Raw genomic sequence first — 22,548 nt, 5'->3', positions numbered from 1 at the left:
GGGAGTTAGGGGTCTGGCATAATCAACCTTGGGGTTTGATGACCTGGGGTGGGGAAAATGCAGACTGTCCTGGAGGCTCGACTAGAGGGTGCCTTCCATTGAGACGTGCGTCTGGTGGTTGGGCCCTCTGGGGCGTGCCTCCTTGCTGGGCTGGGCTGGCCTGGCGGGAGCTGTGTCTCACAGTTCTGGCTGGGAGCTGAGACTCTCGCCCGTGAATGGCAGGGGAGCAGTCTGTTGAGACCCCTAGCCCTGACCAGGCCGCACTTTTGGGTGCCCTTGCCATTGTGATTATTATGATTAATAAAGTGGCCCTTAGTTATACCAATGCCTTGTGTCCGACTCTTCATTCCAACCTGGGGGGGCAATGTATTGCTTGTAGCCTGCAGCAATGCTGCTAGGCTGCATTTGCAAGGTTTTGTTTCCCTGGAGAGGGAAGAGCAGATCTTCAGCCCGTTTGGGCACGATTTGGAGGGGGCGGGGCTTGGCCATTTTAACGGCCAAACCTTTGCTCTCTGTGCAGTCCGGAAAACAATCGGTCCTCCCGCCCACCCTGTTTGTTACGTAAGCGATTGCTGGTCGTCTCAGGTTGAGGGGCCGGGTAGGAATTCTTTGCTCCCCAGCTGATTGGCAGTTTCTGGGGTGTGTTTTTTGCCTACCCTAAATAGCAAAGCAGTGGGTTGTGGATTTGGCTATCGGGAGGTGCTGTTAAATAGTTGGTCACTTTGGTTTGGCAGGTTTCACTGGGTTAGGGTACTATGCGGCCAGGGGAGGACCATGAAGCATCCCCCTTTTGGGGAGTTAAGGGTCTGGCATAATTAACCTTGTAGTTTGATGACCTGGGGTGGGGAAAATGCAGACTGTCCTGGAGGCTCGACTAGAGGGTGCCTTCCATTGAGATGTGCGTCTGGTGGCTGGGCCCTCTGGGGTGTGCCTCCTTGCTGGGCTGGCCTGGCGAGAGCTGTGTCTCACAGTTCTGGCTGGGGGCTGGGTCTCTCACCCGTGAATGGCAGGGGAGTGGTCTGTTGAGATCCCTAGCCCTGACCAGGCTGCACTTTTGGGTGCCCTTGCCATTGTGATTATTATGATTAATAAAGTGGCCCTTAATTATACCAATGCCTTGTGTCCGACTCTTCATTCCGACCTGGGGGGGCAACTGCTATCTTGGATTTGATTCTCACCCACAAGGAAGAATTGATTGAAGATGTGGAAATAGTGGGCACCCTGGGCAGTAGTGACCATGTGATTTTGTAATTTACAGTTTTAGGGAAGGGAAAAGCTATACATAGTCAGACTTCTAGGTTCGACTTCAGAAAGGCAAACTTCGATAAACTTAGAACTATGCTGGGTAAAACCCATGGTCAGATATACTTAGGAGGAAGGGGGTTCCGGAGGGGTGGGATTTTCTTAAAAGCGAAATACTGAAAGCGCAATCACACATGATTCCTATGAGAAGAAAAAATGGAAAAAGTCTAAAGAAGTTGAGTTGGCTCCATAAACTCCTCTCTAAAGACTTGAGAAATAAAAAAAATACTCCTCTAGGAATTGGAAGGAGGGTCTTATAAACAAGGATGAATATAAACAAATCACCAGTGCTTGTAGAGAAAAAGTTAGGAAAGCTAAAGCTCAGTATGAGCTTAGGCCAGCCAAAGATGCTAAAAACAACAAAAAAGGGTTCTTTTCTTGTGTTCAGAGTAAGAAAAAGAGCAAGAACATGGTAGGCCCAGTGGACTTAGGGGTCACAAAACTGGTGTCAAATTTTCAGTGACTGTGTTCTTTCGGGATAAAAGGGTAACTTCAAGTATGGAAAAAAACAAGTGGGAGCTATTCAAGTCAGCTTAGAAAATGGGCAATCCCCACCATATGTGCAACACCGGAAAAGATGTTTTCTTCTCTCTAGAGTAGCAAGAAAGAAGTATGGTATCGGATTAACATAAGAAACTTATATCAACACTGTGCACAGGCTCAAATAACAATGTCAATGCCCCGGAAAGAGCTACTGTTGACCTACAGCAGAGCACGTTTTTGAAAGGCTGAGGCCGTGGAAATGGCTACAGCAGCTTTTTTTTCTTGAGTGTACAAGTATTTGGTGATGAGTTCTATCTACTTTTTATTATTAGCTATAAACCTAAGTTTTCAATTAGAATTTTATTGGCGTACCATCATCTCTCTTTATTATTATTTAAAAAAGACCAGCTCACCAAATGTCATGCTGATAGACATGGCCAACTGGCACGGAATCACGTTAAAATAAAACAACTTGTTCTTTTTATTGTGTGCTAAATTTTAAATACATGCAATGAAGAACATCACAGCTCTTTGAAGGAATCAATCATTACTTTCTCTCCCACATCTTAATGAAGCTAACACAGTGACTGCTTTTCAGAACCATCATAAAATAAAAATATTCACCTGCTTGAAATCTAAGAGCTAGTACCAAACCATTAGAAAGTCAGCACAAAGCATGAAAAAGCCTATAATATTTAATCAGAAACTGCATAAAAAAAATTTCAAATTCCACAAAGAAAACATATTTCTTACAAAATGGAACATTCCTTTCAATTGTTAACAGAAAAAGGGACTCCAAAGATCTATGTCGACAAAAGAAGAGACAGTAGAACAACAGGCAATACATTAATTGGCATCAATACCGGTAAGTTCTTACTTGTTAAATTGATTGCTTGGTTTCAAATATCTTTGGAAAATGTCTCTGAGGTACATTCACTACTTCAAACCCAAATCCAGACAGTCACCGAGCAAGTCCATCTTTTTGGTAAGAGGTACACATTTCACAATACTCAAACACACATAAAATCCACATTTCAAAATACTCAAAAACTTTAAATTGAAGTGTTAGAAAATCAACATACATTGTAAGAGAAAATATATATCATTGTTAATCATTTATGGTGTTGATACTTGGGAATTTTTCTATCCCAAGCATGTGGCGAAGTAAGTAAATATTCTCCACTGAAAACCCATTCTTGGCACCAATCTACTGACTACTATAACAGTTCACTTCATTGCTTCCATGGATCAATTTTACCCCAATATGTTACTGATACTTAAATATGAGCAGCCAGTGTTATACAGCAACATGGGGTGTATAATGCAATTATGGGGTGTATCATCAGAGGCATAATATCCACATCACATGATATAACAGTCTGGCTGTACACAGCATCGGTCAGGCGGCACCTGGAGTACTGTGTGCGGTTCTGGAGGCCTCACTTCAAAAGCCGCCCTGAGCCTGCCCCGGCGGGGAGGGCAGGATAGAAATAAAAAGTTATTATTATATTATTATTAAAAAGGCTGTGGACAGAATGGAGCAGGTACAGAGGAGAGTGATGAGGATGATCAGGGTCTGGAGTCCAAGCCCTATAAGGAAAGGCTGAGGGACTTGGGAATATTTGGTCTGGAGAAGAGGAAGCTGAGGGGGGACATGATGGCTCTCTGGAAGTATCTGAAAGGCTGTCACTTAGAGGAGGGCAGGGATTTGTTCCTATTGGCAGCAGAGGACAGTACTCCCAATAATGGGTTTAAATTAAGGGCAGGAAGATTAAGGGCTGGCTATTAGGCAAAACTTTTTTACAGTAGTTGTTCAACAGCTATAAAGGGAAGTGGTGCATTACCCCTCACTGGCAGTCTTTAAGCAGTGGCTGGAAAAAAACTTGCCAGGGATGCTCTCGGCTGATTCTGCATTGAGCAAGGGGCTGCACTAGATGGCCTGTATGACCCCTTCCAACTCTGTGGTTCTATGATTATGTCTCAGAGATGCTTTTTTGCTTAATATGGTTAAGTCCATAATGTCTTAATATGGTTAAGCTTAATATGGTTAAGTCCATAATGGTTAGCTAACGTTTCTTCAAGGTTTGGATGGAGATTTTAGTTGTCTTTTGACTGTTGGGAATCAATCTGTGCTTCTGAATCACACAAGAATCAGAATTTGATGAAAATGACACTGGTCACTGAAGGGAGAAGGCTAATGTGACAATATGAAACAGAGATGTCAGTTTACTAAAGATGGTACACTTCTACTAAATTTGTACTGTTTTCATGTTGCTATTTTCATTTTGGGAATTGAATGAACAATGATTAAAAAAAAGATGAAACAACTTGGGAGTATGGGGTCTATTTCTGGGGATCTAATGTGGAATGGTGGATCTGCAATCCTGATATCCACAAACACATACACACAGAAAGAGAGAGAGAAAGAATATTACAAATATGCCACAACTCTCTAGTGCTCTTCCGTTCAAAAAGGAACTGGACTCAGCAGTGATGTCCTTGGAATTTGGAACCATTTGGGAAAAGATAAGCACATAATGGTATTTTAGTAACAACAGCCATCCACATGATAAAATGCCAAGTACTCTACAATCAGGAAGAGGATTGACACCTTCCCACGCTGCTATCACCAGTGCTACAGATTCACACAGTGCCCAAGCAAGCTCTTTTTTGTGAACTTGCTGTTGGAAGATAATTTAAAAGAAAGCACCACATTGTTTGTGCCCTCCTTTGAAATGTGCTTCCCTTGTATAAATGAATATCTACAGAAGCAGTAAATACGGTGCGTGTGGGAACAGATATACAATAGCCTGCTAGGCTGATAGGTTTACTCCTGCTTTCACAGACAAATAGTGGCTGCCATGCCTCCAGGTATAAAAAGTTACTGCAACACAACTCTTTGATGTAGTGCTCTCAACTTCGTATCTTGTTTAACAGCTTGGTCAGGGATGTTTTATGGCACCAAAATGCAGCAATTTCTTCCCTGCTTACTTGCTTCTTCATTTTCATTCAGACTCAGGAAATTAATTTTTCTCTCTGAATGAATAGAGTTGTTGTTTTTCTCCCCATCAGATCTTCAGGCTCCCAATGACTATTATTACAAACCATATTAATCTCCTTCCCCAATCTCCTGTGTCCTTGGCACCACATAAATTACCAGAGGTTGAGCATACTGTATGCAACCTGCTTTTAATATATCAACATATATGGCATTATTTTATCAAGAGTTCACAAAATGAATGGAGGAGATACAGCAAGTCAACATGTCTCAGTGAGGGAGGGGAGGACCTTGTGTGAGGTGGTTCTTGTGCATACTTGCAAAGCTTCCAGAACCATTTTGCTATTTAGTCCAGTGGGGCACAGAGTGGGAAATATTGTTATATTATTTGAGAGAGAGGAAGAGAAAGAGAGAGATTTGTTCTAAGTTACTCAGCTGTCCCTGATGATCTCAAGAGATGGGTGTAAGTTCCAAAATAAATAAAAGTACATATTTAAATAATGGCTAGACTATTTTATTATAAATCAAGGTATGGCCAACCTCTTGCCCCCTGGCTAAGGTGTTATCAGGTATTAGATCCTTCCTAGTTGAGAGTTCATTGTACTATAAGGGATGGTGCCTGCAAGGTAAGGGAGGAAGGCATTATTATTAATTAATAATAATAACAAAATTTTATTTATATCCTGCCCTCCCCGCCGAGGCAGGCTCAGGGCGGCTAACAACATTTCATAAAATTATACAGGGTTTAAAATCACATTAACTTTAAAACATCCCAATTAACAGATTTCCAGGTGCTAATTCCAATTATAAATGATAATAGCGGAGTCACCCACAGCAGTCTCTCAGCCAGCAAAGAGTGGTCTTGCAGGCCCTGCGGAACTGGTCAAGGCACCGCAGGGCTCGCACTTTTTCCGGGAGCTGGTTCCATAGGTGTGGAGCTGCGATGGAGAAGGCCCATGTACGGGTGTTTTGAAGTTTGGCCTCCTTTGGTCCAGGGATAGTCAGCTGGTTCTTCCCTGCTGACCTCAGTGCTCTCTGGGGTTCATATGGGGAGAGACGGTCCCTCAGGTAGGCAGGTCCTCGGCCATATAGGGCTTTAAAGGTAATAACCAGCACTTTGTAACGAACCCGGTAGGTAACTGGCAACCAGTGCAGTTCGTGTAGCCCCGGCTGTATGTGCTCCCACTTCGGGAGCCCCAATATCAGCCTAGCCGCCGCGTTCTGCACCAGCTGCAACCTCCAGGTTCGGCACAGAGGCAGCCCCATGTAGAGGGCATTACAGTAATCCAATCTTGAGGTGACCTTTGCATGGATCACGGTTGCTAGGTCCCAGCGCTCCAGGAAGGGAGCCAACTGCTTTGCCCGCTTCAGATGGAAAAACGCCGACTTAGCAGTGGCTGCTATCTGGGCCTCCATTGATAGTGAAGGCTCCAGTAGAACTCCCAAGCTCTTGACCTGGTGTGCCGCTTTCAGAGGCACACCGTCAAAAACTGGGAAAGGTATTTCCCTCCCCAGGGCGCCGTGACCCACGCAAAGGACCTCTGTCTTCGTTGGGTTCAGCTTCAGCCCACTCAGCCTAAGCCAAGTTGCCACAGCCTGCAATGTCAGGTCCAAATTCCCTGGAATGCAGTCAGGCCGGCCATCCATTAGCAGATAGAGCTGGGTGTCGTCTGCATATTGGTGACAACCAAGCCCATACCTCCGGGCGATCTGGGCAAGGGGGCGCATATAGATATTGAATAGCATCGGGGGGAGAACTGCTCCCTGCGGCACCCCACAATCAAGTGTGTGCCTCTGGGACAGCTCACCCCCAATTGCCACCCTTTGTCCCCAACCTTCGAGGAAGGAGGAAAGCCATTGTAGGGCTAGCCCCTCAACCCCTATGTCGGCGAGGCGGCAGGTCAGTAGCTGATGGTCGACCGTATCGAATGCGGCCGACAGATCTAATAACATCAGCACTGCCACGCCGCCTCGGTCCAGATGCCGCTGGAGGTCATCTACCAAGGCGACCAGCACTGTCTCTGTCCCATGACCTGGACAAAAGCTGGACTGGCAAGGGTCTAGGATGGGTCTAGGACGGAAGCGTCATCCAGAAAACCCTGCAACTGCAACGCCACTGCCCCTAATTATTATTATGATTTCACTCCATTGCAGCTCAGACCAGACTCCAGCAGATTGACATCATAGTTAAAATACATAACATTAACAACACACAATTTAGCTAAAATTGTAAAAACTCAGATGGTGCGCTCTAGGTTTTCTTTAAATCCCTGACTACCAGGACATCCTGTTGAGGGGAGAAGGAAATGTACAGTGTCCAGGGGGTAGGTAAAAAACAACAACACAGAAGTAGCATCACAGTTTCTACTGCTGTAAGCAAGGCTGATAGAAAATTGCATACTGCTTCTTAACAGTAGGCACTGTTCGCTTAAAGAGATGTTCCTGAAGGCCTCTACCTTTTCCAGATCACATCACACTTTTTTTAGAACTATAATGAGGCTGGCTATGCGTCATGAAGGGGTACTTGGATTAGGGGAGGGAAAGAAAATAACAGAATCACAAAGTTGGAAGGGGCTATACAGGCCATCTATTCCAACCCTCTGCTCAATGCAGGATCAACCTAGAGCAAGAGTCCTTGTGGTTGCTAAAGATGCCAGCCTCCAGGTAGGGTCTGGAGATCTCCCAGAATTATGACTCATCTCCAGACTACAAAAATCAGTTTCCTGAAGAAAATGGATGCTTTAGATTCTTATGACATTTTACCCCACAGGTACTTGCCCTCTCCAGGCTCCACCTCCAATTTTTCAGGAGTTTCCCAACCTAGATATGGCAACCCTCCCCCTACCATCCCCCATTGGTAGCCAGGAAGTATCTGGCAACCCTGGTGACTACACATATGTAACTGCAGTTTTTTGGATCAACTGGAATAAAAATATTCTTCTACTATTAGTTTATAGATCCTTTCAGTGGCTATTTTTTGTAACAGATTCTTAAGACATTTTCTAGAAACAAACAAGTATGAAAAATGTGTGATATATGAGTCCTTAGGAGAATATGGATATCAAGCTGTTTGCATTTACAGTCCTAGTTTTCAGAAGCAGCATGCTGTAAAGTTCGATTGTCTTAAAACAGGAAAAAATATGATTGTAACTAGTAATTATTTGAGTCATTCGCCTTATCCCGACTTAATTTCATGAAACTTTAGTTTTAAAATAATGTGAGACAAAGGAAACTCCCAAAATTCAAGCACAAAATGTCTATAAAAGCCAAAATCTAAAAAACCCATGAGACTAATTTTGCTGGGAGGGAGGCTGCTGCTTGGACTCATCTTTCTTGAACAACAGCCCCCCCCCTGCCCAATGAAACTGAGTACTAAAGATGAAAAGCCTCCCAAATGCAAACTGTGACATGGCACATAAAAGGGGGAAAAGTCAAAATGTCCCTGGGCATTTCCAACCTCTTTGAGCACACTTAAAAAGCAGCTCTTTGAATCTCTATCAAATCTGTTTATAAAGGGGGAAAAGACTCTTATGGAACAATGCTGGACTATAGCCTCCTGCTCCTCCATTCAATATTTCTTCTGTTCTTTGCCATTCATTTTTCCCCTTCTTTTAATTTCTGATAAGTTTTATTCTGTAAAATGTCTTCAGCTTTTTTGTAAATAAAAGAGGCATTTTATATTTAAGATCATAGTCATATTCAAGAATTTAGCTCCAATTTTATGAAAATAAAGCCTGTGACTATGCACACAAAATTTAAAAGCTAATAAACCCGACAGAGATTAAAGCCAACATATGATATAAGTATTAGAATTCAAGATGGAACTGGAGGGATCTGTTTTAATTCAATCCAATTTCCTAGAGGTTTTTTCTGCTTTTATTAGAAATGATACTTTGCCCTTCAATGTACTCTTTCATCTCAGCATCTCAGGGTATTTTGCAAGCTTTAATTAATCCTCACAAAACCTCTACCACAACTCTGAAACCACCCTTTATCTTGCACTATGGTGCGAAGAATTAAAGCTTAGTTGGATAAATTGGAACTGGGGCTCAAGCTAGTCTTGCATTGCTGGCTGTTCTTAGTTTGTTATAACAAAATGACTAAATCCAGACAGTTGCTGTAACAGCATGTGTTTAAGGCAACATGCAGCAACCACTGCTATCGCTACACGTCACAAAATACTATGTTACAAATTCCAGCATTAGTGTGCTGTAGCAAAAGGAATTCTGCAACACCTTAAAACTTATGATATTATGGTGACATCAGCTTTCATAGACATCATCAAATGCACAGCATACATCTTGCACACACAAACAAAAGTACAGAGAAAAAATTGGAAGCAGCAGGATTATAGGGCCATAAAATGTAAGGTTTGTTTCCTTTCTGATTAGCCAATGCATATGAATACACATCCTGGGAATAATATCATTCTTCCTACAGTGCTAATTTAAAACCTAGTTAGAATTTATGTTACAAGGAAGATACCCCAATCTCAAAAGGCTGATCTAAATTCAACATGATACAATTTTCTGATGATTTCTAACCCCTCAAATATCACTTCATGCACCTGACACAGTATGGTCCAATCTACAAAAACTAATGCCTCAGTAATATTTCTTAGTCGGTACGACACTATGGGACTCTTGATCCATTGACACTCCAGGCAGATACACCAGCAGAAACACTAAGAAATTTATTAGGGAAATATTATTAAAACACGTCATGAAATTCATTTTAGCAACACAAGATATCTCATCTCCCTCTTCCAACAGTAGACATCTCATTTATCAAAATCCCACTTACTCTTGTTCATAAAATTATATGTATGCATATTAGAATAACATTTTAAAAACAGAATTCTCATTTATTTTACATTTCCATTATCTGGATGCTTTGTATATACTGCAAGCCGTTCAGAAAAATTACAAAACTGCTCAAAGGAAAATTTCTGATTTTGTATGGGCTGGAAAGAAACCAAGGATTAAGATGAAGATTTTAATAGATGCCAAAGAGAGAGGTGGTTTTCATCTCCCGGACTTAAGATTGTATCATGATGCGGTCTGTTTGACATGGATCAAAGATTGGATAATGCTGTTAGATAAAAAACCTTTATGGTTAGAAGTTCATGGGAATAAATTCGGCTGGCACGCATATATGTGTTATGGAAAGAAGAAGATGGATGGCTTTTTCTCTCACCATTATATCAGAAATAGTTTGTTAAACACTTGGATAAAATATAAGAAATATGGCGACGAGAGAAAGCCGCTTTGGATAGTGCCAGCGGAAGTAATAAAAATAACGGCTGAATCTGATGAAGAAAGAGCGATGTCATACAATCAACTGCTTAAGATTCAAGGAGACAAAATTGAATTAAAATCTGCGGAAGAGTTAAATAATAAATATGATTGGTTTCAGATGCAACAAATTAAAAGCTTGATGGAAAATGATATTAAAATGGATGGAATTAGACGCGAGCAAACAGAACTGGAAAGAATCCTGCTTGGAGATAATGAAAAATTAATATCAAAAGTATATAAATTACTATTGAAATGGTTTACAGAAGAAGAAGTAGTAAAATCTCAAATGGTAAAATGGGCAATTAATGTGACTAGAGAAATAAAAATGGATACATGGGAGCACCTTTGGAAGAACTCGATGAAGATCTCAACCTGTCAGAGTATTAAGGAGAACTGTTTTAAGATGATGTATAGGTGGTACATGACTCTGAAAAAGCTAGCTAGGATGAGCAAAAAGATGTCGGATAGATGTTGGAAATGTAAAAAACATGAAGGCTCTTTCTTCCATATGTGGTGGACTTGTGAAAAAGCGAAGGAGTATTGGAATATGATACAACAAGAAATCTCCAAAATTTTGGGCTATGACTTCAAGAAAATTGCAGAGACTTTTTTGCTTGGATTACAATTAGAAAAATTTCCAAAGGAAGACAGGACTTTAATTTGGTACTTGCTCTCAGCTGCTAGGACATTGTATGCGCAGCTTTGGAAACAAGGAACAATATCAGAGAAATGGGACTGGATTGTGAAAGTTTTATCGTGGAGTGAGATGGACAAATTAACTAAAACTTTAAGAGACTATGATTTAGACTTATTCAAAAAGGCGTGGAAGAAATTCAAAGGATACATGGAGAAAGAGTGGAACGTAAAAAGACATTGAACAATTTTTTAGTATTAATCAAAAGTATTATATTTTGATAGATTAGTGGTACCTTTAGAATTAACTGGAAATTTATAACTTCGGGGAAGTCAACATTGGAGGGAGGGGGGGAATGAAATATCATATGGTTTAGTATAAGAAAGAGTTAATTAAATATTGTAACCATGTGTTATTAATAAATTGTTAAAACACAGAAAAATTACAAAACTGCTAATGTGTCAGGTTAAAAAAGAGAGAGAGAGAGCCAGTTTGATTTGGTGAAGTGGAAGGTCAGTTTGGTGTAGTGGTTAAGTGTGCAGACTCTAATCTTGGTATGTTTGCCAACCTCCAGGTGGTGGCTGGAGATCTGCTATTACAACTGATCTCTAGGTGACAGTAATCAGTTCGCCTGGAAAAAATGGTCACTTTAGAAATTGAATTCTATAGTATTGTGCCGTAAACTTCACACTCTTCAAGTTCCACCCCCAAAATTTCTAGGTGTTTCCCAGTCCAGAGCTGACGCTAAATCTGGGAGAACTGGGTCTGATTCCCCACTCCTCCACATGCAACTGCTGGGGTGACCTTGAGTCAGCCACACTTCTCACAGAGCTGTTCTCTCAAGAGCAGTTTTCTAAGAGCTCTCTCAGTCCCACCTACCTCACAGGGGAGAGGCGGGGAAGAAGATTGCAAACTGCTCTCATACTTTGAATGAAGAGTAAAATTCACTCTCTTCTTCTTCTAGATTTTTTTTTAGATTAGAAGCAAAACTGGTTTTTAGCTATGGTATTACAAACTGAGAACCAGTTTGAAAGAGATAACAGAATTCTTTCTAAAGAATGTAACTAAAATGTGAATAACACACTGTAATCTATCATATTCTGTGCATTGCTCTCTGTCCTTTCAGATTCAACCAATCTGGACAGGCTGCTTCATGCTCTTATAACCTCTCTGTTGTGCTTTATATAATAATGACCTCAAAGAAGGCTACAAAATTGCAGTCAACATGAAATGATGTTTAATTGACATTCTGGTTTTATTGAAATGCATTATTATGACTATTTTGGTTTTTATGGAGAGGGCATTTATTTCATTGTGTCTTCGGCTCTTTTGCTGTAAGCCGCTATGAGTCCACTGGTGGGAGAGGTGGGGTATAACCTATGTGCTGAATGGTTGACTTCCACCTGAATTGGAGCAATTTTATTGTTTTAACTGTTTCAATTAACTTCTAATTTTTATTGTCTTTGTAATCTGCGGACTAGAAATTAACAAAATTAAATAAATAAATACTAATGAGATCACAAATGCTGCTCATTTGAAAAGAAAAAATAACACTGAATTGCAAGAAATAATTACTGTAATTGTAATAATGTGCTTGAAAGTCTAAATAAATAAGCAGCCATTCCTACATTTTATCCAGACATACATCCCATTATCTTCAATAACTGTGCATCAGATTACAGTATAAGCAGTACAGACACATCACAATTGGTTTTCTTATGCAAGTAGCATAAGTAACTTTACTTATTACTTACCTTTGAAATGTTACTTGATCGACTTGTTGAGCGACCTGGAGATTTATCATTCTGCAAAGAGAATTGCAAGGATTGTTCAGTTTTGGGGGGTAGAGCATAATGAAATTTACATACACTGGTTTTTGACCTCTCCCCCCCCCCCCGCAAACTGCCTAAAGAGACAAGTGATGAAGTGACCTGGCAGCCCTAGCTTTTCAAGAAATGCAAGTTGGAAGGCCCTTTGGGTACACAGAACTTCAAACTTCGGATTGTTCTCTGAATTTCTTGTTCTTTACATTTCTTGATTTATTGTTCTTCATACTGGATTGCCATTGTTTAAAATTATTTTATAAAAAAGTTCGTACTCCAAAATAGGAAACAATCCAGTGCATACAGAGGCCAAAGCTGCATCCTGAAGAAACCCTGGTGTTTTAGTGCTAAGAAGATCATTATGTTTTTCTAAAATCCAGACACAGGTGGATTTAATTCTTGATTGATTCTACTGGAACATGAAAAAATACACAAGTCTGAACTCTCTGAATTCTACTTAATTATCTTTTAATTTTATTATTACATCTGAAAGAGGTTCCTAAGTAATAAAAGGTTAGATACACTTAGTGAATATTCCCTATTTCATTACCCTACTCTCCACTTTCATTCTCTACCCATGCTTATGTCCCACAATAACTCAGTGCAACAAGGTGAGAAATCTGCACATCTAATGATCCTATGTTAGACAGAGTGACAGAAGACATAAAATTCTGCCTCACATTGAGTCAGACTAGTAGTACACCTAGCCCAAGATTACTCACTCTGCAAACAGCCGGTTTCCAAGACCTCAGACAACACAAGATATTTTATCTCCCTCTTCTAACAGTAAACACCTCACCTGAAGCACCAACTCCTATGACACACTGGTTGCCATAGGAGGTTTGCTGCTGAACACTAGCAAGCAGCCAGGCCTCATACAGCCAACATACAGCCAACCTCCAGGTGGAGCCTGAAGATCTCCTGGTATCACAACCGAACTCTAGACAACAGATCTCTCTCCCCCTGGAAAAAATAACTGCTTCGGAGGGTGGGCTCTGTGGCATTATATTCAACTGAGGCTTTTCCTTTAGTGACAGAACTAATCTTGGTTGCCTTACTTTTTTCTCCGAATGCAACAGAGAATGGGTAGGTGACAGTAGGAGAAAGAGAGGAGTTGGCTCAACCAATGGAAAACAATGGAACTTGAGTGGTGGTTGACAAGTCAATGAGTGATCAAGTGAGTCGTTCTTAGTACTGTAGGGTTTTAATTAACAGGAGAGAGAGTCTCTCCCACACTCAGTATTTTATTTCTAATGGAAATGATACCCTGGGCATTATACACACAGGTTCTGGACCTGTTTTAGAATCCGCTAATATTCTCAAGGTCTATGCAAGGGACTACGCATAGTAAAAGAAATATCTTGCCTTGAAAGTTTTGAGGATTTTTTGCTAACTGTTTGCTATCTGTGCATGCCTTCCCATTTTGGTTCTTCACTATCATTGTTAATTTTTGTATGTGCACTTGTGTATTAACTGCAACTCCCAAAGAGAAAGAAATAAAAAAATAACAAAATCTAATCTAATTACAATATAACAACAATGGTAGCACCCACAGATAAAAGGCTTCCAAATATCTAAAAATATGTCCATATGCAATTGTCCTCTATATACCATACATTCAAATGTTGATAAGGTTGCAAGATCCTCAATCCACTGGATTACTGGAGGTGGGCATTTAGCTCTCCTTTGTCACATTTTTATTCTGCCCTTATTCCAAAGAGCTCATAGCCGTGTACATGGTTTTTTCCTCCCTATTTTTAACCTAAAACAACTCTGTGCTGAGGGGTTTGTGACTGGCCCAAGGTCAGCCTGTGTGTGTGTGTGTGTGGAGGAGGGGGGAGTCTGACAAATCCAGTGTGTTCATCCCCTGCTGATCCTCTGGTCAGGATCAATGAACAGAAATCTGTTCTAACCAATTCAGATGATCACACTGAAAAGTGGAGCGATTTTTAGGAAAGCATTCATCGGAAAAGGCTGTGTATTTATTTTCAGCTGCTACTGACACACTTCAGTCCAGTTAAACTTTTTTTTTAACTATAGCCAGTGTTGCCTTTGAATTCAGAGTCTGTATTTATTGAAACTACAAATTGGATAGTATTTTGTAAATATAAAGGAAAACCAAAAACAAATCTTGCTCACAGTATTATTTGACATACATACGCTAAATTATATGTCATGTAGGAAAGAATTTAATTAATCACAAAAAGTTTGCTGGGGCATTGATGGAACACCATTCTCTGATATACCTGACAGCAGGATATAAGGGTTCTATTGAGCAGCTTCTATGAGCCAACCATGTCCTATCCTACGGAACACTGCTGCTCCAAGCTGGGATGTCCAGTTACCTGCTGGTTTGGCAAGCACCCTGCTTCCAGTTAGTGATCATGGGAGCTGAACATTTATCCGTATTTGAACAGCCTGAATGTGTCCAATTGTGTACGTATGACTGCATGCTGCTTTTGCACAGCTGCTGCCATCTCACTACTCTGTCTGGCACTGCTGCTGACTCCAACTTAAAAGGCATATCGCTGAAAAACAGTGGGCTATTTGATGTTTTTGTTGAGGATTACCCATCTGGTGTCTATGCATGTCTTAGGATTGTTCAGGAAAGATTTTTACATAAAGGTTCACAAACTATGTACTGTTTGAGAGGCAATCAACACTATGCAACACATAGGGCAGGGCTGTCAAACTGAGTCCCGGCCTGCAGGATGGAACCAGCCCACCCAAGGCTTCAATTGGCCCCATGGTTGTTTTCTCCTCCTCCTTCCCCTCCTGTCCTCCCTCTTTGAAGCTCCCGACATTCCCAGCTCCTTCTGCCTTGTATTTGATTGCTTCAGCTGGAAGCTCTTCTGGGCTTGCAAAACTGCAAGGAAAACATGGAATGGATTTTCCATTAAGGTCTCTGCACCCAGATTGACTGGTCTATAGGGACCCAGAGGCTTTAACGAAAAACCCATTCCATGTTTTCCTTGCAAATTTGTGCTGCAATGTATTTCACTGGAGTGGAGCTAAAACAGTTTCACTTTTGCAGCATTTATGGCCAGTTGAAACTTCTTGCAAATAAAGGGTCAATGCTTTAAGCCTCCTTGTCTCTGCTGAATGGACCTGAGAACGGAAGATTCTATTCACTTACCGTGAAGTCTTCCTTCTCTGTGGTCCCAGAGTGGTCCAGTCCTCACTCTTGGGATCATAGCTCCTCCACTTCGATTGCAGGGCTTAACAAACTTTGACCCGAAGGGGAGGTGCTTGATCCTCAGAAGTCAGTTCTTCCACCAGCTATCACACCTCCCTAAGTATAACTCCAAACAAAACAGGAGAAAAAAACCCCTCTAGGGAAATTTAAACACGGTACCCTCCCTCCAGAGCTTATCCTGGGCCCTTTCCTAAGGGGCTCCATGGAGGGACCAATTAACCAACTTGGTAACATCCCTAACACATTAACGACCTCCAACTCTGAAGTTCCGGCCCAAAGCTGATACCCCCCGACACAACTGGGTGGGTAGGACTGGACCACTCCGGGACCACAGAGAAGGAAGACTTCACGGTAAGTGAATAGAATCTTCCGTTCTCCAGTGGTCCCAGAAGTGGGCCAGTCCTCACTCTTGGGACGTAAAAAAGCCTTGTCCCAGGGTGGGCACTTCAGCTTTGTCCCGAAACCACGTGTTGGAGTACCTTTCTCCCAAACGCAGCCTCAGCCGAGGCCGCCTTATCAATCCTGTAGTGTTTAGTGAAGGAGTGCACCGACTTCCATGTCGCCGCCTTACACACTACCTCCAGAGAAGGAAAAGCCCTATAGGCCGCTGAAGTGGCTGCCCCTCTAAGGGAATGGGCTGTCACCCCTCTCGGGGGCTCCAACCCTTTCGCCTTGTAAGCCTCATAAATGCATCCCCTAATCCATCTACTAATGGTAGACGCTGATACTTTCCTTCCGTTATTGGAAACCCTGAAGGAAACAAAGAGTCCGACTGATGAAACCCCTTGGTTCTGTCCAAGTAGAAACTAAGGGCTCTACGGACATCCAAACAGTGCCCCAACTTCTCTTTCTCATGAGCTGGATTAGGGCAGAAGGAAGGAAGCAGAATGTCCTCCGCTCTATGGAAGCACAAGTTTACCTTGGGAATGAAGGCTGGATCAGTGCGTAGCACAACCTTGTCCTGATGAAAAACGCAGAGATCCCTATATATGGAAAGAGCCTGAAGCTCCGACACCCTACGCGCCGAGGTGATGCCCACTAAGAACGCCACCTTGAAGGTCAGCAACTTAAGGCTACACGATGCCATGGGCTCAAAGGGCTTGCCACAGAGTGCCTTCAGCACCGTGTTCAGATTCCAAGAGGGGAACCTATGAACCTGCGGTGGATTAACCAAAGCAACCCCTTTTAGGAACCTTCTGATATGTGGGTGTGAAGAGATAGACTTGCCCTTCCTTGACCCTCTAACTGCTGCTATAGCTGCTACCTGTCTGCGCAGGGTACTGGTGCTGAGACCTTTTTCAAGCCCTTCTTGTAGAAAGGATAAGATAAAGGGGACTGAAACCTGTAAAGGGTCTTCCCCCCTCTTCTCACACCAAGCATGAAAAACCTGCCAAGTGATATTATAGCTCCTATTGGTGGAAGTCTTTCTGGAAGACAACATTGTGTCTATTACAGGAGTAGAGTAACCCAGATGGGTCAACTGCTGCCGCTCAATCTCCAAGCAGTGAGCTGCAGCATTTCTGGTCGCGGATGATGCAGCATGCCCTGAGACAGAAGATCCCCTCTTGGAGGAATCCGCCACGGCTCCAGTATTGACATACTCTGAAGTTCCTGGAACCAGGCTCTCCTGGGCCAAAAGGGGGCCACCACAATCGCTTCTGCTTTTTGTTCCTGCAACCTTTGCAGAAACCTCTGTATGATCTGGAACGGAGGAAAGGCGTATAGTAGAGTCTTCGGCCAGTCTGAGTTCAGAGCGTCGATAGCCACCGCTCCTCTGCTTCTTGTCCTTGAGAAATACTGGGACACCTTGTGATTGCTGTCTGAGGCAAAAAGATCCACTCCCGGTGCCCCGAATCTTTGGCAAATTTTTCGAAAGGTCTCGCAATGAATTGACCATTCCGACTGGTCCAGTGATTGTCGACTCAGCCAGTCCGCTACTACATTGTCCTTTCCTGCCACATGAGTGGCTTTGATGGATTGAAGATGGACTTCTGCCCATCTGAACAACATCTGTGCTTCGTCCTAAAGCTTCCAGTACCTGGTGCCTCCTTGACGATTTACATAGGCCTTTGCCGTCATATTGTCTGTTTGTATCAACACGTGAGTCGCGACCACCCCTTTTGTCATTTGAAGCAAAGCCAGAAGTATGGCTCTTAATTCCAGGAGATTTATACTTTCTTTGGCCTCTTGAATGCTCCACTGACCTTGCGCTACAGCTCCTCTCGTGTGAACTCCCCACCCAAAAAGGCTGGCATCTGTGGTCAGCACTACTCTCTTGGGTTCCCGCAGCTCCTGCCCCAAGGAGAAAAGATCGGGAGCCTGCCACCACTCGAGGTCTTTTAGCAGCTTGGCTGGTAGTGTCAGTGAGATCGGACTCCTGATACTTATCTGCTTCTGGAACGGTAAAAGTTATTTCTGGAGTGGCCCCGTGTGGAACCGTGCCCACTGAACTACATCCTGACAAGATACCATCATTCCCATCAACTTTGCTAGTAGCATCAGCTTGACTCGCTTCTGCTGCTTGACTTCCGCTATCAACTGTAAGATTTTTGACTGTCTTTCTGGAGTCAGAAAAACCCTGTCCTTGCTGGAGTCGATCTGGACCCCTAGGTGTATTAGAACCTGGGAAGGTTGTAGCCAACTCTTCTGAACATTTATAACGAACCCGTGCGAACTGAGGGTTCTCATGGTCAACTCGAGGTCTCTTCTCGTCTGTTCCGCCGACGGGGCCTTGACCAGAATGTCGTCCAGATATGGAAAAAGGGACACCCCCTGTAGTCTCAGGATGGCCACCAGAGTGACTAAGACTTTTGTAAACACTCTGGGAGATGACTTTAGACCAAAAGGCAAAACCCTGTATTGGTAATGACTCCCGTCGTAGGCAAAACGGAGAAACCTGCGATGTTCCTTGGCGATGGGGATATGAAGGCAGGCTTCCGACAGGTCTATGGACGCCATGAAGTCTGCCCGCTGAATAGCTAGTAGAATGGACTTCAGAGTCTCCATCCAAAACTTTTTTGTAACGACTGACTTGTTCACCCACTTCAGATCCAATATCGCCCAAACATCCCCGTTCTTTTTGGGAACCACGAAGAAGACTGAATAAGTGCCTTGAAATTTTTCTATCGTAGGAACGGTTTCTATGGCTCCTATTGCCAGCAAATGGTCTATGGCCAGTAAAAGTGTGCGATGTTTCTCGGGAGATTGAGATTTTTGTACTTCTAGGAAACGGTGTCTTGGAAGCGAATAAAATTCTATAGAGTAACCGTTGGTAACTGTGTCCAAGACCCATTGGTCTGATACCGTTTGGTGCCACACATGGGAGAATCTCTGAAGTCGTCCTCCTATCCGACTTGGATCTAGAGGACCCTCCCAGTCATGCTGATGTAGGCTTCTTTTGGCCTTTAACTGGTTGACTTTGTTTCCCCCCGAAGGAAGTCCTGGCGTCTCTAGACTTTGACTGCCACTTTGTCCTGAACGGCTTGAAGGAGGTCTGTCTGGAATCTCTCCGATTTCCTCGAAAGGACTGAAACCTTTGCCTCGACCTGTTATCCCGTCTTTTGAAAGGCAGGACTTTTTTCTTGTTCCTGTCCTCAATAAGATATCTATCCAGGCCTTCTCCAAAGAGTGAAGTCCCTTTAAATGGAACTGTGGCCACTTTAGCCCTGGCTGAAGGATCCGCATCCCAATTACGCAGCCACGTATTCCTTCTGGCCGTGACGCTAGAGGCCATGGCTCTGGCTGATAGTTGAACTGCTTCAGGGGTAGAGTCTGAAGCAAAGGCGGTGGCCAACGTAATTTTCTTAAGCGAGTCCTTAACGTCCTTCGGTAGGTCATCCCGCTTAGCCAAGTCAGATAACCACATATATGAAGCCCTACAAAAAAGAGATGTGGTGGCCGACACCTTCAAAGAATTAGACGAGGCTTCAAAATCCCGACATAAAGCTTGCTCTATACGTTTGTCCATTGGATCCCTTGGCATCCCATCCACATCCATTGGGAGCATGGAATTGGAGGCCAGACTATTGACCGGGTCATCTACCACTGGTAACTTCAGCCTCTTGGTCGCCTCTGGGATGAATGAAAAGAACTTAGAGAAATTTGACAAAACCGTCTTTGGCTTGGCTGGATGTTCCCACTCCGACCTGATTATTGAGAAAAAAACAGAGGGCAATGGGACCTGCAAGGGTTTGGAACCCGATTTAGGGATGATATCTTTCATTGCCAAAGGAAACTCTGCATCTTCCTCCTCCTTGTTTTTGGGAGTGTACTGGATCTGAAGTGTCCTAATCACCTTTGGAAGAAGGCGTGAATACACTTCTGCTGGAAAAAGTTTGGAATGAGTAGAGGATGCCCCCTCCTCTTCCTCAGATAGTTCTCCTGTGTCTAGGGACGAAGAGCCTTCAGACAAATCAGAGTCCTCCTCCTCCTGATCAGATGGAAAGGAATGTAACTCTGACCTGCTACGCTTTAGAGGTCTGGGGGAGAAATTTTCCTCTTCCTTATCTGCTTCTCTGTGTTTGAGTTTGCATGGTCTCTTGAGGGGAGGGGGTGGGGTGGTCGCAGAAGCTGCCTGAACCTCCTTTCTGACCAGTTCTTGAATCCAAGAAAAAAGATTAGATTTAGCCTCATCTACTGAGACATCAGCCTGGTGATCTTCTGCCCCCTCTTCCTGTGCTGGTGAGTCAGCCAACTCCAAGTCACAGGTGCCCTCCTCCATTATGGCTCCCTTGGGGAATTTGGTGGAGGCGGCCATCTTAGAGTGAATGGCCCTGTAAACACAAGAAGCACAGACAAAATGGCTTCCATTCCCGCCAAAGGAGAACAGCCCCTCCAGACAGAGGATGTCCCCTTTCCCCCCCCCTTACTAGTATAGCACTAGTCTTAATCCCTTTCTTCCAAAAATTAACCAATGCCATACCAAAAAAGGGCCATTCTCCTGAGCCCAGGTATACAAGGGAAAAAGGGGGGGAGGGGGGACGCTGGGCATACGGCTGAATCCTGAAAGGCTCTCAGCGTCCTGCCTGCTTATATCTGGAAAAAGGGCTTCAGGGCTAGGTCTGTAGACCCCCTCTGGTCCCTGCAGTTCCCCAGACAAATCCTCCCTTTTAGGGTTCCCCCCATGCAGGGCTTACCGCCGCCGGGAAGACAATCACGCCAAAGGCTCTGTCGTCGGCGCTCCGGGAGGGCTGCGTGTCAAGCACGAGTCCTCTCCCTGTTAATCTGTCCCTCTCTCTCTCTCTCTCTCTTCTTGTTTTCCTTAGCTGCTGTTCCCTAGACCCCCGGGCTTGCCGGAGTGCCTTTGCTGGGAGCGAGAGAAGAAGAGCGATCGCCTACCCTCAGTACGTCTGTCGGGCAGGAATCAGAGGAGGGAAGAACGGCACGTGCGTGTGCCTCTGCCTGAGGCTACTGAAGCACTCTGCCAGAACACGGGAGGGAAAAAATCCTCCCTCGAAAAAACACAGCGGCGCTGTTTTCCTCCCGTGCTGGGAGCTTCCAGGCCACTGAACACAGGTAACCTGATCCTTATTGCTATGTGTTGATCTTCTTCTTCTTCTTCTTCTTCTTCTTCTTCTTTAAATGGGTCAAGAGCCACAAGGGGGGCTCTAGAAGCACGTCCTGCTTCGATTGCAGGGCTAAACAAAACTGACTTCTGAGGATCAAGCACCTCCCCTTCGGGTCAAAATTTGTTAAGCCCTGCAATCGAAGTGGAGGAGCTATGATCCCAAGAGTGAGGACTGGCCCACTCCTGGGACCACTGGAGAACTGGTGCCTAGTGAATACTCTAACCTGGGGACGCACACCCAAAGGGAAATATTACACTGCAGAGTCACTGTCAATCTGAGTAGACCTGGGGTGGGGTTGGGGTTTGGAAAAAGCTTGCAATTCCCAGCCATTTCATGTTTTTCTAGACAAAGCATTTTATATATTTCATTTCTGCTGTGATCCTTGTGCTTTTTTTGATGCTTTATTTTAAAAACTGCATTGTTGAATCCCACTATTCTGCCACCTTTCCATTTTAAGCAAACTATCACAAGAGTTTTATGCATGTTTGTATTTTAGGTTAAAAATATTATCTTTGTGTTTATCTGCATCCTTTATAAAGTTTATATCTTCACTACTTGACATTACATTTCATGACATGCATGGCTCGGCCCCGCAAAGTCCCATTTGTGTTAATCTTGACTTCATGATAGATTTTGTATGTATGATTGATAAGGACGATTGAGCGGATGTAGATGGCAGGTAGCATATACAATGTAGGTTATTTAAATGATACATCCTACTGTGTAGGTGCAAAGATGAAAAAGTACAGTTGACTGGTGTCTGAAAAGGAAATAATTTTAATGACATTGGGGGATGCATACTGTCTTCTATAGTGATCAAGAAGAATAAATTTGCCAGTTGTGCAAGTGCAGAAGCATCTGCTACACTGAAGCAATGTAATTTGATCTAGAGAGGCATGACTGAAACAAAGCCTTAGTAGCACAAACAGCTACTGCGTAACTGCAAAGCTGCTTAGTTCAAGTGGAACATTTAGGAGAACACTGTGATTATCTACAAAGGATCCACAAAATATGTACAAGCAGCGGCGTCACTAGGGCGGAGCCAAGGGGGCCATTGGCCCTCCCTCAGAGCATTCTCATTGGCCCCAGGCACTGACCCATGACCCCCCCCCAACAGGAAGGGGCTGGCCCTGGGACTAGAACGCTGCTGCTGTGTGTGGGCTGGCCGGGATTCTGAAACCGGGGCCGCGCTGCCGCCGGCTCAGCTAAAAGCGTGTGGGTGAGTGGGGGAAACTTAAATGCTGCAAA

General features: G+C 43.5%; 1 protein-coding gene across 3 annotated transcripts in view; it reads right to left on the bottom strand.

The window, feature by feature from the left end:
• The window catches only part of MARCHF1 (membrane associated ring-CH-type finger 1), a 181,468-nt gene that overhangs the window by 66,534 nt on the left and 92,386 nt on the right, over window positions 1-22,548 (bottom strand). For all 3 annotated transcript variants that reach the window (XM_060246568.1, XM_060246569.1, XM_060246570.1), the window contains one exon: window positions 12,469-12,519. In XM_060246568.1, the coding sequence (XP_060102551.1) occupies window positions 12,469-12,519 (51 nt within the window). The remainder of the gene's footprint in view (window positions 1-12,468; window positions 12,520-22,548) is intronic.

Source organism: Heteronotia binoei, chromosome 9 (assembly GCF_032191835.1).
Source record: "Heteronotia binoei isolate CCM8104 ecotype False Entrance Well chromosome 9, APGP_CSIRO_Hbin_v1, whole genome shotgun sequence".
Taxonomy (NCBI): domain Eukaryota; kingdom Metazoa; phylum Chordata; class Lepidosauria; order Squamata; family Gekkonidae; genus Heteronotia; species Heteronotia binoei.
The sequence above is the reverse complement of the archived record's forward strand: the minus strand, read 5'-3'. Positions and strand labels throughout refer to the sequence as shown.